At 37.1% G+C, this 16,791-nt stretch overlaps 2 protein-coding genes across 9 annotated transcripts in view; one reads left to right on the forward strand and one right to left on the reverse strand.

Moving 5' to 3' along the window:
- The window catches only part of LOC109039149 (alpha-tocopherol transfer protein), a 77,923-nt gene extending 68,963 nt beyond the window's left edge, over window positions 1-8,960 (forward strand). For all 3 annotated transcript variants that reach the window (XM_072300739.1, XM_019054519.2, XM_019054518.2), the window contains exons 3-7: window positions 494-653; window positions 3,329-3,587; window positions 6,230-6,340; window positions 7,172-7,277; window positions 8,655-8,960. In XM_072300739.1, the coding sequence (XP_072156840.1) occupies window positions 494-653; window positions 3,329-3,587; window positions 6,230-6,340; window positions 7,172-7,277; window positions 8,655-8,788 (770 nt within the window). In that variant the 3' untranslated portion in view covers window positions 8,789-8,960. The remainder of the gene's footprint in view (window positions 1-493; window positions 654-3,328; window positions 3,588-6,229; window positions 6,341-7,171; window positions 7,278-8,654) is intronic.
- Window positions 8,961-11,168: 2,208 nt separating this feature from the next.
- The window catches only part of LOC109039185 (inactive ubiquitin carboxyl-terminal hydrolase MINDY-4B), a 43,227-nt gene continuing 37,604 nt past the window's right edge, over window positions 11,169-16,791 (reverse strand). For all 6 annotated transcript variants that reach the window (XM_019054570.2, XM_019054571.2, XM_019054577.2 and 3 more), the window contains 4 exons: window positions 15,513-15,660; window positions 14,711-14,907; window positions 12,571-12,717; window positions 11,169-11,383 (listed from right to left, as the gene is read on the reverse strand). In XM_019054570.2, coding sequence (XP_018910115.2) covers window positions 11,335-11,383; window positions 12,571-12,717; window positions 14,711-14,907; window positions 15,513-15,660 — 541 coding nt within the window. In that variant the 3' untranslated portion in view covers window positions 11,169-11,334. The remainder of the gene's footprint in view (window positions 11,384-12,570; window positions 12,718-14,710; window positions 14,908-15,512; window positions 15,661-16,791) is intronic.

Consider the following 16,791-nt stretch of genomic DNA (forward strand, 5'->3'; position numbering starts at 1 on the left):
TTATGACGAATCCGAAATTCCCCAAAATGATCCGTTAATTAGCAGCTTGAAACGACAGACTGGACCCAATCTTGAAAGAGCACCGCATTTAATCCCCATGTGATATTTTCATCAGGGAAATTATTCAATGACGTTTTCAATCCACGTACACGAAAAAAAAGGACAATTTTAATAGGCTATTTAAGCAGGATTTCATTAAAAAATCGGCCTCATCTACCTTTGACTGACGGGCGCGACGAATTTTATTTCTTTTTCTTTATTTAATCTGATATGAAAAATAAAATCTGAACTGAGTTCTTCATAACAATTATTAGTAAAAGTCGCAAGCAATCTTGGTCGTGGCTGTTAACAGATTTGAGAATACATTTGACATAATTTGCATCAAATATGAATCATTGATAAAAAGTCATCTTTTCATACTCATTTTTATTCAAATATTCAAACCGTTTTTATTTAATTAAGAATTAATTTTATTAAATATTTTTTTGTGCAGAGGAGGCGATGATCAAAAGATTCTTACACTGCTGCAGCAATGACATCGAGCGGACAAAAAAAGTTATGAAACTTTTTTTCAACTGTAGACTGAACTTCAAAGAATTCTTTGGAAACGCAGATTTTCACTCAGATCAAGTGCAGCGTATCCTCACAGCAATGTAAGTAATTTTCTTATCTTGTTTTAATGAATGGACGGATTTTTATCAAGATTTAGTCTAACTGTATCAGACGATGCCTTCTATGTTCTCATGTTTTATTTTTTCTGCAGCGAACAAAGCAACATTCTGAAATGAGCTTATTCTTTAGAATCCATAAAAAATTCGCCGAGAGTTTCAACTCAGTAAGTTGTTTGCTTGTCTTTGAAAAAAATCGAGGACGAGGGGAAATTACGCAACATTAATAATATCAGTAAGACTGATTGTAGTTAAATTCGCCCAATTGTCTCTCAACGCAACGTGATGTAGACGGTTCCATCGATGAAATTGCACTTTATTACCGCAAAATATAAGAAACTTTAGTAGGAAAAAAACATTTCAGGGGTCTTATCCAGTTGATAAACTATGTAATTAAATTCGGTAGAATTCAGTTTCCACGTAATTTAAATGTCGCATGCAATTAACCATCATCAGCAAAGTGCAATCTATCTGTGTTCAATAGAAACATGCAAACATTTTTAATAAAAGAAGCAAGATTATAATTCATTGATTTTAATTACTGATGAATACAAATCCTAATTCTCGGAATAGAAAAGGCGTTTTTTCTCTCTTAAAATTCACGACACCTACTAACACTTTTGCATGTGCGTGTTGTGAAATCTGTAACGACCTTAGTTGAGTTGTATTCAAATAGGCAACTAAACTCACCGCGTGGCAAAGCGGAGAGTATCATGGGAAACTGAAGGCGCTCTGGGCCGAGCTGAAGCTTTTGAAGTTTGTTCCTTACGAAAGCTTCATTAAGTCGATGTGAATTATTGCAAATGACGAGCTAAAATGGATGCACAATGCCAGCGATTGCTGATTGCCTGCGACAAAAATACTGAATCTTGGAAACTGAAACCGCGCGGCGTTTGAAAAAATATATGTTTATCACATTTAAACCTTGATCAATGACCTAAGGCCATGTAATCAATAGATCAATGACAATGCATGATTTACATACTGAGGAAAGTAGGGAATTAGTGCATCTACAACAGTTCCGCACACTACAAAACAATGAATTTCGCCCCGCCTATCATCAAAGTTGACTGATTAATGTATGGAGAGAGTCTAATCGAGGAAAATGGACCGCCAGTCAGGGTGGTAAGAATTAAAGCATTTCAAAGCACGCTTTCCTCGTCAAAATGTCACACAGAACTTTTTGAACTAATGGAAATATCAAAAAATAGCTCATTCGAGTGAAATTATATTGTTTGAAGTTGACATCATAATTAGTGAATTCCTATTTTCCGCTCGCAGAAAAACCAGAATGAACAAGGGTCGAATTGGAAATTGAAAACAATCTACTTTGATCAAAAAATTAACAATATTTCTTTTTATTCCCAATAATTTTGAGTTGGGTTTGAAAATACGTCCACCTCATTTTACTGAATTCTCAGATGAGCGGAAACAAGTACCCGGGTCCTTATTTTTTCACCCTGCATGTTGGTCTATTAAGGGCACTTTTTGCAGAGAGCATAATCTGGATTTCTTAACTAGCATCGTTGCAAAATAGCATCATAGTCTTTTCGCACAAGGGATGGAATGTTCTGTTGATCTGGAAAGGTCTTTTATTGAAGGTTTCCGATAACCTTGAGTTGCCTGAATCGCCAACGCACTACGCAACACGTGTGTTTACACCACGCGCGACTTATACATAGTATATCGATGGCTAAAGTCGAAAAATGCGCATCTCTGACTGCGACGTGACAATTCTCTGCTAATGTCTCATGTTTTTCAATGGAAATCAACCAACAGTTTTTTTGTGTGGAATTTTTATGTGAATTTTCCTCACTCATTTGAAATTAATCATAGAAAATTTTAAAGATATGTCTCGGATGGTGATCATTTAAAAGATGATTCATAATTAGAGATTTTTGAACGTTGCAATGGAAGTACACATTTTCCGAATTTCATCATCAAAATGGTCAATTACATACACGAAAAAAAGAAAAAAAGAAAAGAAAAAGGAAGCGACCTTTTCCTGTTTAAAAAAGTGGCGTCGGGTGGAGAGCAAAAGTAAAATTTTGATTCTCTCCTGGATTTTTTTTATATCAATTTTACTTCATCGGACGTAGACTGATCAGATTAAGTTCTCATCTTTGGAAGCTAACACATCCTTTTTTATCCCTACCAACCCTTCCGAGAAGCACCCCCTTCAAAATTCGCGCCCTTTTCAAAATGCAGCTAATATTTTTTCTTTTGGATTTAAAATACATTAAAAATTGCTCTCGACTCATAACGGGATGACTTCAACAATAATCAGTCTAACTACATTTCATGCAGTCATCTAATGCCCTTGTATGCCTTATTTTTTTAATCAGAGAACTATACAACTCGACGCCGCAAAAAAAATCTGTGAAAACTCTCTGGATTATTAGGAATATTAACTAAAATAGTGTATTTACTGCGGAAAATACACTGTAATTTCAAGTCATGTCGGATCATTGCTTGGTATTTTTTTTTAAAGAAAAATAAAACATTGGAGAAAATTTAGCTACGTCCGATGTATCTAGGCTGATTTGGATTAAATCTGTCCAATGGCAATTGAAATAGTGCATCAACTACACCATTCTTTGTTACTCCCCGGTGTTTATTTTTGTTCAGTTTTGACGAATTTTATTTTTTTATTCCTCCAGAGATACCTTACCGCTTCCAAGGAGGACGAAAGAAGGGTACCAAGTCTACGTCACAAGACTGAGAGATACGAATCCCGACAATTTCAATCTGGCCGACTACAGCAAAATGTTCTTCATGATGCACGACACCAGAATGAGGACTGAAGATATTCCAGCGGGCGATGTTCCTATTTTAGACATGGAAGGATTTAGTTTTAAGCATCTCACTAAATTAATTTTCAACTTCGGCACTTTGAAGAAGTACCTACTGTATAATCAGGTACGTTCTGCATTAATATTCAACAGTGGATTTTCCCCGAGTTAAAATAACTTATTCTTAGTAGCACATATTTTAACGCTCTCCTCCGCAGCGACCGCAGAAAGTTTGAGATGTCACTGTTATTACAACTATTTTCAAACAATCAGCAGATAATAACCCCAGGATCGACTTAGTAATGGACGTATTTCTATCAAACGGAACTGTGTGCATCATGACGTGAGCCCTGTTATGTATGTATTCGCATGGGTCTCAAGGCTCATGTCTCAATGCACATAGTTCCGTTTGATAGAAATACGTCCTAATGAGTTGTTGAGTGCCAGCTTCTCGCACTGGCAGAAGATTTTGGCCTGCAGATATATTCCTCTTTGAAATTTTGATTGATTTCTAATGCTAATGATCAGTGGCCGAACATCTGAGATGATAATGCCTGGGGCAAGTTTCTGCGCGTCTTATAGAACAGTGCAAGTCGAGAGAGAGCAAAACGAGAGGATTATTCCGAGACTGCAGTAGTGTCTTGATGAAAATATTCTACCATCAAGCAATGAAACCAAAACCAAAAATGGATTTGAGTCTCAATTTTAGCAAAATACAAAGTTAAGTTTAGCCTCGCACTCATGCACGAATGCTGTTAATCTTAGCAGCTCACTTCACATCAATTGATTCAATTAGGTTCAGTCCACTAAACGTCTTAACATACCTATTTTACAACAATGAATCTATTTTATCATGTACGACAAAATTTTTTCATATATCTCATTTTAAGTTATGGCAAGTATAGGGAAATCATGTTTAACGTTATTTCTCAATACTCTTTGCCGCATTTTTCTTCCTTTTTATTCGGTCCTCTTAAAAGCTTTGCTAATAACGTTGGCTGGTTTTGGTGAGTTTCTTTAATCTTGCAATTTTTTTTTCAATTCTTCCGTTCATTCCCATGCAATATTTGAAGTTCATTTAAAGAAATCGCGAGAGGGGAATCTCGAGCATGGACGGTACCAGGAACTTTCTAGGGGGGGGGGGGGGATATGTAGAAAAATTTAGCCATCTCAGGAGCAATTTTGAGCTCTTCTTATCGAAAAATTGACCGAATTGCAATTTCCAAAATAAAAGCTAGCTCACTTTCATTTATCAAAATCCCTCGCATTCCTTCAGAGGGGCCGAGTAGATTTCTGGGAGAGGCCAGGCGGGCTAGGTTCGTCCGGAGAGACATTTTGAAGAATTTTTTAAAAATTTCTTACGATATAATACACGCAAGATAGTCATTTTCCCGAAACTTATACGCAATTTAATTTGTTAGACAGACTTTCTATGAAATTTAATGTGTCAACTTGAAGCCGGTACCGGTCAAAGTAGTGAAAAAATTACTATAAATTTTCATCTGAAATCCGTTTTCAATTTTTTCTCGAGAAATAATTAATCATGTATTTAACACAAAAGTGATAATCGATTCAACTGTGATTCCTTGTAATCGTTACGGCATTCTTACAAGAGTGGTATCCGTTTTCGTTAGTGAGAGAATATGAGAGCTATCAAAAGGAATAATCATACTCACTATCGCTTGTGAATTAGTGGAATGAGAAAATTATCCAATTCGGAACGCACAAGAACCATCTGCACCTTGTCTGTCCGGGAGAAAAAAAGAGAGAGAAAAACAAATTCACATCTAATTTCTTGAAAAAATGACCAAGCTGCAGGATTACACCTGCAAAGGTGTGTCCATCAACGGAATCACAGGAATATCATCATTAAAGCATGTCACAAATGTGCGCTGAGTTCGATTAGAGGTCAGAAAGATCAGCGACATTGATCAGCAACCGAGGCGCTAAAATGACTCGAGCAAAATCGGATGAGAAACTGATCCTCAAAAACCGGCTCCTGCTATCTAATTCTGATTCGCCCACTAATAGCAGACACATCCATATGATCATATTTTTATAAGTAGGCAATTTTTTCAATTTTTTTTTTTTTTTTTTTTTTTTTCAAATGTTATACACTGGAATGATAGACGTTTATGACGGATCAGTGTACTGGTCGAAGTATTCTATTTTGCACTTTGATTCCTTTAACATTGGTCAAGAGTTATGAAATATTTCGTCTATACTGCCATGCTAATAAAAAACGCCGTATACATTTTCGAATGTTGCCAAATTTACTATCCAAAAAACGCATTTAAGAGAAGAGATGTGAATATTTTCTCTTGAAATTTTCAATTTATTCAGATCTGATTGCAAATAAAACCCTCGAGAATATTATCGAAAAAATATTCACGGATCTCCCAAAAGTGTGTATCTTGTCAAAGGAAATTTTGCAACGCCTGAAGGTTCATACGGCGTTTTTCCTAAGCACTGTAGTATATACACTCAATCTGATGGATATTACTCTTCGAGTGACACGATGACTGAATCATCCACCGCAGTGGTTCTTTTTTTCACCGTTAAATTCTTTTTGAATTTATGAATCCACGATGCATACACCTACACTTTTTTATGATTATAATATGACGAATTTTAATGTCACTCTTATTGCTTCCGATGAGAAAAATTTGCTTACAGCAACTTTCATTAAGTTCCGGTCATTTCATGCCCAATTTTAAAATTATTCCAGGAAGTCGTAAAAGTAATGAATCCTATATGTGTTTGTTGCAGGAAGCTCATCCGGTAAAACTAATGCAGGTTCACATAGTCAACACTAATGGACTGTTACACAAGGCGTTTAGCCTCGTTAAACCGTTATTGAACCCACACGTCAAAGATATGGTAAGATCTAGAGTTGCATTTCCATTTATAAGTAGCGCTGAATCGTTCAAATGTCTAACGGACCGCACAATCGTTACATAATAACTACACATTGAGACCGCACGTACGGGACACATTGCATGTAGTTACGTCATGTCACGACGATTCGAGCACCGATTCGGGACACGAGTTGATTCTTCATGGTCGACTCGATTTTGACGTGTTTCTGCCAAACGGAACCATGTGCATTAGGACATGAGCTCTTTTATGCATACATTCATATGGGCCTCAGGGCTCATGTCTTAATGCATATAGTTCCTTTTGATAGAAATACGTCCATTTGAAACACTCCGTGTGTTACGATTCCGAGTGCAATAAATCTTTAAATATTTTTTGCATTGATATCCAACGTATGATACACAATTAGTGAGTGAACCGTTAAGTTGCAAATATAAGTGCATTTAATGCGCAGGAAGGAATTTTCCGCACGCTCCATTATTTTTTATTTCAAAATCGGGGGAAAATATCTCTGGAGGAGACTTGTACTCGGTGAAATTTTGTGTTCTCTTTGACCGCATGAGAAAAACGGTGGCATGGCGTGCTTTGCGACCTATCAATTTTTCTGCCGTTTAAACCTATGTAAAAGGATCGATAAACAGGGTGTTCGCAACGAACACCCTAATAATCAATTCTTTACCATAGTTTTAAACGGAGACATATTGATAAATCGATCATTCACGCGTTGCGCCATCGGAGAAAAGTACCAGGTTCCCATAAAGTCAATCAGTTTCTTTGTAGATTTCAGGTTGCGCAACAGCAATTTAATGTCATAAACTATTACTTTTGTTACAGCTACACTTTCACACTCCAGGATCGGATACCATTGACGAGTTTGTTCCCAAAGATTTATTACCGAAAGAGTACGGTGGTAACACAGGAAGCGTAGATGAACTGAAAGGTAAGCTGATTGTTCCGAAAAATATTAAGGGAGGGGGGGGACACATTGTCACCTGAAGTTGAACTAGGGGGTCTCCTCTCCACGGGGGGGGGGTGGGGGGTAGGAGCAGCCCTACTCCCGGCGGATGCTTTGAACCCCCTTTGATGGTCGTACCTCAGTTATAAAAAACTGGGTCCCAATTCCACATTTGGTATCAGCGAGCTCATTCAGAGATTTTTGCTTCGAACTAAAGATTTTGAAATTCACTTCAGTAGATACGTGAATAAAAAGGTAAATAAATGGACATTTGTGAAGTCATATCTTCAGAGTGTTTGAAATAATGAAGGACCCAGTAAAACTTTCCAATGGAAAATAATGAAAGCAATGCTTTATCAGAGGCGTACATGAACAGTATTTTACGAAAGGGAGCCAAAGAATATTTTAGGAATAGGATATTAAGTTAAAGGTCATTTTAACCACGCCTAGAAACATATTTCTCCTGCCTAAAATATACTCGCCGAAAATATGTAGGATGCAAGATTTCATTTTTCAAACAGAGCCTTTTAGAGGGATGTTAATGCAAGTTCTTGGTTTATTAATGCTGAGCACTCTATAGGTAAGGCTTGTGTATAAGATGCATTTATGAGGATTTTTTGAAAAAGAATTATGGAAAGGCAAAAATTTAAAAAAATAAAATAAATGACGAATTGAAATTATCAACTATTCGCCGTGAGTTTTTAGGATCAGAAAAAAAGGAAAAAGAGAAGAAACACCATTAACGCGATTAGGTATGATTAAAGAGTAATTCATTAAAGGAGAAAAAAGAGTGTCAGATTCACACAGATCAGATCAAATGTGAGTGCTCGTGGTACTATAGTAAGGTCAACCGCGCGGACTTTCAATTTTAATGGTCATTAACTTGTACTTGTCAGATACTATCAAATTGCGAGATAAAATAGAAAATTCAGCGAGTGAAAAGTTGCGTGAAATGCCCAATTTAAGAAGGACTGCATATTTTTTTTACTTCAAGTAGTCGTTATCACACAGTGAAAAAGACATAAAATGCGGAAATCACAAAAAAAGTTAATTACAAAAACTTCCTCGCATTACAATTTTCGCTATTTTTCTTCACAGACGTGTATTTTTTATGGCACTATCTTTTTTTAAGGAAGATAATTAAAGAAGAGAAAGAATCCTCCTTTCTGCGTCTTCTTTTCAGATGATTGTAAAATTAATGGCATTAATGCTGGTCGTCTCGTAATTAATTGAGCGGCCGGCTGAAAAATGAAATGAATTCAAGGAAAAAACTTAGCACGCTATGCTTTTTAACCGTTGATATCTTCAAAACCGTTTAAATTGTATTTCTTTGTAAGATTTAGAATTTTTTTTCTCTTCTAGAAATCTGGGTGAAAAAAATAAAGGAACAAGCCGAATGGTTAGCGATTGAAGACAGGTGGAAGGAAATACCTCCGGAGAAGTTAAACAAACAAATTGATTTGGAGCAATCATTCAGTAAAATAGAATTCGATTAGATTGTAAGTTGTTGTTGTAAATTGTTCATTTCTTTTAACTCGTTGATTATGTGTTTCCTTTTTTTCTGAGAAAAAACAGGGAGAAAAGATGTGATGTATGTACCTATTTAAGTAAATTATACATTTTTTAGTGATTTGTGTTTTACTATGTGAATAAAAAGATATTCTTTAATTGATTTGTTTTTCATGATCCCATAGTGTCATATCCAAATCCGCAACTTCATTGTATGAGCTCTCTAATAGAACACATTTGAGTGTGAGCTATGGTAGCAAATGAAATGGATAGTAATACGCACTGGAAAAAAAAAAAAACACATTGGATCTAGAGTCCATACTCTTGAAAACATTGACAAGAAAAAATAGTCTTGATTCAATCAGATTTTTGCTTAAATCAAAAGGAAATTCGCTTAAATTAAGAGGCTGGGTTCTTGATTTAAGCTTAAGTCTGATTGAATCAAGAGTATTTTTTCTTATCGATGTTTTTAAGAGTCTGGACTCTAGATCCAATGTGTTTTTTTTCCAGTGCGTATTTTTTTTACTTCATTCATTGATATTTTAACGTGTGATAAAACACCGCTCCCCTCAAATTTCTCCTCATAAAACGTTCCTCGTTCCGTCACGTCGCGTCAGTCCGGAGAAAAACCAGTTAAAGAAGCGGGACTAAAATTGCCGAATTCAGCCGGGCGGAAAAACTGGTTTTTTTTTTGGACGAAAGACGACGTTATGGAACGTGCATGGAGTCGCAATATCGCGTGCGGATGGTCCAAATTTTATGGAACGCCGTCGAAGGAGCAACCCACTCGACAAGAAGGTCTCGTCCTTGACCGTCGATCTATGCTCATCGCTCCTACTTTGAATAGACATGAGAACGGATTTACAACTTTTTCCTCCTCAGTTTGGAGGAGCGGGCAATATCTAAGCGAATCCCGGATCGTGATGTGCATACAACTTCGTCTGAATTCAACGTGTGAAAAACCAGCGGAAACGTCTGCAGACTTCAATCCTGCTTGTAAATCCATGAGTTGTAAAAAATTGTTGCCAGCTTGGCCGCTTCAGATATCGTGATAACCTGTCGCTCGAACTGAAAATGTCTGCAGCGGCAATAATGCTTTATTGTGATTATGTTACTCATCTCGCTGTCAGATACCATCTTGACACTGACGTAATAGACACGTGCGAGTCTTCAGTCTCACTCGATATCCGTTTCGCTTACCTACATCAGAAGTATTCGATACATCGCCAATTTGCAAAATTTCTTGCAAATTCTTACATTTTCGATGAAAATTCGCATTTTCATAAAATAATACAAAAAGGGCCGGAAAATGAACTTTGAAAAATTGACTACTATTTCAATATGTTGAGTCTCATTTCAATGTCAATAAATTTACCTTCGATGAAGGGTTAAATGGACAAAATGTTGCACCAAGAAAAAAAAAAACCTTTTCCTTGCTCATTTTGTACCAATAGTTCCCCTATGGAGGTAAGCACTTGCATAAGTAAGCCAGAAAATTTCTGGCTTTCTGGCTGAAAGAGCTGAAGATATCTGCAAGAAATTTTTCGAGTTAACAATGATTAGTCATCCCTTAAAATATTGTCAGGAAATCTGATGTATCGTAAACCAACACACATATACTTTACGTATTAAAGGTGGCTTCACTTCCGATATTAATGGTGTAAGTCTGCAACCACTTTTCCTGTTTCCGGTGTTTGAAAACTCCCGCTCCTATTTTATTTTTTTTTTTCAAGAAGAACAAATCGACTTTTCGCACACAGGAAAAGATCAAAACACGGCAGTTATTAAGAATTGCCTTAGAGCATTTTTCTATTTTAAGGACAAGGTATTACAGGAAATATGTAGCGTCGCACATGTTGCATACGAAAAAATTGAAGGCGTTTTGCCTTCTCTTGTGCTATCGAATATTCCTGTCAAAGCAGGAAAAAGAAACGAATCCCTCCCATGAAAAGAGCCTCCCATGGGGGAGGAAGAGAGCAATCACGACATCCCATCTCGCGGAGCCCAATAAAAGCATAGTTTTAGTGTAGTTTCCCTAAGACAAGACAAAACGCCTTCATTTTTTTCGTAGGCAACATTGACAGCCTCGAACACGAATAGTTGCGTCAACGCGCAACAATCAAACTGGTGATTCAGATTATAGCTGCAGGTTGGGTTGTGCAGTCGCAAACCAAGATACTTAAAACGTCGATATGCAAGTGCATGTTGATTTGACCTCAAAGAATGGCTAGAATTACATGAATAATTTCTTGATTTTTATTTTGGAATGAATATGGTTTTATTCACTTCATGCGCTGAGCTTTCACCTGACTTTTTAATGAATATCTTTGCAGCTCATGTTGCAATCATGCAGAAAAAAACGAGAGATTATTACTCACAGCTTTTATTTTTGATCACATGTCATGAGCATCAACAATAAAAATTAAAATAAATTAATATAGACTAGAAAACGAGAGGAGGGAAATGGAAAACCGAAATGACGGAAATGATGAAAGAAAGTGGTGGAATTTTTATCGAGTGATGTGATGGAGCTTTAAATGAAATTCGAAGTGCCATTCCAATGAATGTGAGCATCTTGCCACCTGTAGGACAGAAATAATTCCAATTACGATACAGTTTGATTTCAAAGATGTGCGATGAAGGCAGATAGATGAGCCCTAAAGACGCCTACTAAAACCACCCAGTTAGGTGGAAAACCGATTTGAAGTTGAAAATTTTGATTTTCAGTTTCTAATATTTCCAAAAATACAAATTTATATTTTAGAAAAGGGAGATTATTGCTTAGTGTTCAATTTGACTACAATTTTAAATAAGAAATTACACTTTCTGGCTCATGCATAAAAAAACATATTTGCATAGGAAAATTAATGGATCTTATGTTGTTTCTAAAAAGAACCAGAAATTGCAGTTTCTATTTACAAAATGCAGTCCAATTTCAATGTGATTTACACTGGTCAAGATTCATAGATATTGTGTGTCAGAATTCTTCTCAATCAGTTTACATTACCAGCTCAAAACACACAATGTAAGCAACCATACATACGCAAAGCATCAAAAACGTTGATGAGCAATGCCCAAATAAGTTCTGAGAGCTCATCCATAACTACATAATTTGGAGTATTCAAGGACGAAGAAAATGCCACCTGGCACGAAATCGGTCCAACCTGATTACCATTATGCCAGTAAATAACTGCAATAAAATTCGCCATGCGAGCATTGTGTTAAAAAGAGACCAACTATTCTGCCGTGCTAAGGAAAAATGCCGCACAAACTTTCAGGCGTTGCTAAATTTCTGTTAGTAAATCATGAATTTTCGGGAACATTTGTAAATATTTTTCCTCCAATTTTTCGGATAATTTTGCTCACAATTTCATCTAAAGTTCCCAAAAATTTCAAGAAAAATATTCATAGCTATTCTCAAAAATAAACATTTTATCGAAGGAAATTTGGCAACTCTAGAATGTTCATACGGTGTTTTTCCTTAGCACGGTAGTATTGTCGCATACTGGAAATTACGAGTCTACCTTATTTCGATGGTGTTTTGGATTGATTCTGATTTTGATTCAGAAACGTAGGATTAAGCTCGCTGGAAAATAAGGCTCGATTTTGACGGCGGCCTCGAGAAATTGCCGAATATAACATTCATCGGATTTAATGAGAAAATTGTTATTATTGAGTCTCCAAAATATTTTACGCCTCGTTCAGTGATAGAGCTAATGTAGGAACTTAATCATGTGAATCTGACATGAGCATAAACTACCGGACGTACTTTGTGTGAATGAGCTTTTCTAAATTGGCGAGAGATGAGCTTGCAGTATCCTCAGACGTCGACACTTGAGTGCTGCTCCCATCGTGCCGCGTGTCCACGGTTAATTGACATTGACTTCCACCACAGGTGTAGTAAATAAGCTCGAACCTTAAAAAAAGACAGTCATATGATAGTCAGTTTCAGTCCTTCCTGGATAGAAAAGTTTTGAGTCACTTATTTAAAGCCCTGCGCTCTGATCACAGAACCAGAGAGTAGGGAATTATGATCGACGTGAAACTACAAAACCACGTATCTCGGTTTGCGACGTCGCAGACTTCCTGTCATACTTTATTTTTTAAATGAAAAGCTACTTAACGTCCAGTCTTGAAAATTTCGTGATTTTTCCTCTTCGTGCGGAGAAAATTCTGTGAAAATTTCAAGGAATGATATTGATTTGGTCTACTTCAAAAAATAAAATGTGAGCGGATTTTTAAACACCGCAAACGAGATACGTGGTTTGGTAGTTTCACCGTCGATATAGGTTTCGAGTGGCTCTGGGTGAACTTCTCCGAAACACAAACTGTTTGAGTCTCCTTTGTGGGGCTGCTAGAATGGCTGCTCCAGTGGCGTGGCGTGAATGATCGATTATCGATATTTACCCATTTGAAGTTGTGGTGAAGAATCGATTATTAAGGTGTTCGTTGCGAACACGCTGTTTATCGATACTTTTCCATAGGGCTAAATGACAGATCAATCGATCCACCGCAAAGCAAGCCACGCCACTGGGCTACTCCTGCGATTGGAATTCTTGACTAAGTTAAATGTCGTACCACTATTGACATAAAAATACCAATCGTACAGCAATACCATCATTTCTAATTTTTGTTTCATAATGTGAAGCTAGAGCCAAAGAATATCATAGATGCAATAGTTTAGTGGCATTGTTATTTTGATGAAAACACGTTTACGAATGAAAAATTAAAAATTGAGGCTCTATTTATAAATGATTTCTAGGTTTTCAATTTTTTTGCCTAGTATGGCAAGAAACAAATTCTACTCAAAATGACTCTTACATCACTTAAAAAGGGGGGGCAATTATTTTTCTTTGACACCTCCCTGGTAAAAATTGACGATAAGAGCTGCGTTTCAAAATACCATAAGAATTCTTATAGCCGGCTAAAGAAAGCTACAGAAAATCATATAGCTGGCTGTAGAATGCGGAGAAAATCATACGAAGTGATAAAAAATTATGCAGCCGGGCTATAGTTCCTATCGCCGGGCTTTACACTTTATCGCCTGGCTGTTGCTTTTTCGCCATCGATTATAAAAGGCTACAAGAAATTGTGTAGGAATTCGTGTGCTTTGGAAATCATTAAGTTTGATACGGAACCACCTTAATATTTTCAAAACACACATTATATTTTCCTTTAATACATATTTTTTTTCATCAATTAAAATGAGAATAATCCATACAGGATGTGCAAACATTTCAAAATCATGAGTTGAATAACGCTGACTCCGCCAGATTAAATATTAGAGCCTAACACAAAGCGGAGCGGAGCGGCGACGCACTGGCGCCTACAAACCTAACAGGGATACTTCACGCATTGCGCAACGCGTGAAGTATCCCTGTTAGGTTTGTAGGCGCCAATGCGTGTTTCGCGCTGGCTGGCCGCCTGCCTCGGCGCTTGAAGCAACTATTTCACACCAGAGGTATTGCACAGTATCATACGAAACTGAAGGTGCTCTAATATATTAGTAATGGCAGGCATCCATCAAAAGTACGGAGCTTTCCTCGCAAAATAAATCAAGATACTACGGCCCAAAAAGGGAGCAGTATTCAAAAAACTCACTAAGTCCTAGCATCCGTAATTAGTAACGTTTAGCATATACTTTATCGCCTGGCTGTTGCTTAATCGCCATCGGCTATAAAAGGATATAAAAAATTGTGTAGCCGGCTATAGAAGCTATTGGAAATCTTACAGCCGGCTGTAGGCCTATGGTATTTTGGAACACAGATTCTACTGCCAATTTTTACCAGGGCTTTAACCGCCCATCATTTCCAATTTAACAGCCAGTACTGACTTGAAAATATTACAAAGCATTGACCATGTATAATGATGTTATATACAAAATTGATGTAAAAAACAAAGACAAGCACCTGCGTTCAGCGTGGTAGTTCCGTAAAAGTTCTCTATTCGTGTTGAAAATTACTCCAAAATGTCCCAGGCAGCAAACAACCCAAATTGGTAACGATGGGGTTTTGAGTCTGGAACCAGGTGCCTTTTCTTCTACACCTTCATCGAAAAGCAGAAATCCAATTTCACTCCTTTGTAGTACTCCAAATTGTGGAATGGCCTGGTGATAGAACAATCAATCACATTACGTTTGGACAGATGGCATATAATGGAGTGCCTGGGTCAAAAGATCAGTTCTGCACTGAAGATATGCGCCTTATAGTTTCCGTGACACTTTTTATTTCAGTAAAAACGAATATTCTGAGGGACTGTGTTATCAATTCCTCTCCATAGGTGTAGCCATAGAGGACCTGGGCTCGTAAGTAGCTGGTTAATAAAAGCAGTAGGGATCCCAGAGAGTTGGCAACACTGTAAGCTACATGTAAATTTATTAAATATATCGATTTTGGGTGAGGCAAGCTGTCTCACAAAGAATCGATTGTTTTAATTTGATTTTTATGGGGGAAAAACCGTTTTGCCAACTTTCAAGAATCGCCACGAAATAAAAGTAGACTCCCTCGAAGCGTATCTGAACCCTTGGCCCCTCTCATAATTTTCATGGCAACACTTATGGCATTCTCGCTTGTTTACCCTCATACACCTCTAAATATGAGTGTGGATGTCAGGGAAGAAATGAACAAGAGCAACGTCTCAAAAAGTGACGTCTTTCACCGGAGACTATATCATTAATGAAGTATTGAAATTCTCTCAGGTGTAATTACTTACGTAGTGCTCCTCATCTCCGACGTAGACGACGCCATTATGCAGGTACGGAGTTGCACGACCGGTGAGCAGTAACATAATGATAGACTGAGAGCCCTCCTCTGCTCCTGTCACCAAGTATCCCTTCTCATCCATGATATCCGATATCACACTGGGATAAACAGGCATACATTGATTTTAATTTCAACTCTAATGAAAGTTAAAAACGTAGAAAATCAGAACATTTGAATGTTTGGACCTTGTGACTTTTTAGAGATCAAGAAGAAAAAGAAAAATTATTCAGAAAAAATAATAAAGAAAAAAATAATGATGTTCCATCTTAGAAGGATACTTCAATAGTATTTTACAGTTAGAAGCTCAGTAAAGGATTATGAATTGCAAAATTAGTTAGCTTTGGAGGAATATGTCAAAAATTTAAGTCAAAATTTTCAACCTATGACATCCTAGGATAGCACCTTCCCTCTGTAAAGTGCTTTTCTTTTTCACTGCCGTGCTAAAAAGGCAAAACGTAGTATGAGCATTCAAGTGCGGCCACATTCCACTCTATAAGATGTTTGTTTTTTAAAAGAGATGCATATTATTTCTTAAAATTTGAAAATACGCTAGATTGAATTGCGAATAAAGAAGTAACAGTATAATTTGCTGAAAAATATTGTATGTTTTTGGGAAAGGCCTATTTGATTGAAGAAATGTAGCAGTGTGAGAATTTTCGCAAGGCTTCTCTGCATCTCTGTTTAGTATGGCAGCATAGAGCAGCTCTGGTTAGTACGGCAGTACAGAGCGACATAATGCAGGGCGTTTTCCAAAGTGCCTCCAAGGCGTGAGCGATAACTATTCGAACATGGCCGTCGAGGGGTTGCATAAGCACAATTTCGAAGGCGTTTTTCAACCATGCGCTGGAAAAAGACGAATACCTCGGATTGAATGGATACTACCTGTTTTTCAAAATAGGTTTGCCATACACGTTTTTGAGTTACAGTTCATTTTTTAGTGCAATTAGGATTTGTGGCAAACTTACAACTCCCGTGTTCAGAGTTCAACTGCGTTCGTGCTTTTTCAGTAAAGCGAATGAATGGAACATTTGCTAATACGATTAATCAAGACGCATAAAGTATCATTACTGTAAATATAATAAGGAAGGTTGGCAGCGCGACCGGGTGCAATGATTTTTCGTCGCTACAGATGCGGTCGCGGTCTTTTATATCGACTTTCCATTAACAATACAGACAGATTTCAAATCATTGCACCCGCGCTAACTATGCGTCGCATGCTAAACTGTGGA

The sequence above is a fragment of the Bemisia tabaci genome, chromosome 5 (genome assembly GCF_918797505.1).
Source record: "Bemisia tabaci chromosome 5, PGI_BMITA_v3".
NCBI classification, from domain to species: Eukaryota; Metazoa; Arthropoda; class Insecta; order Hemiptera; family Aleyrodidae; genus Bemisia; species Bemisia tabaci.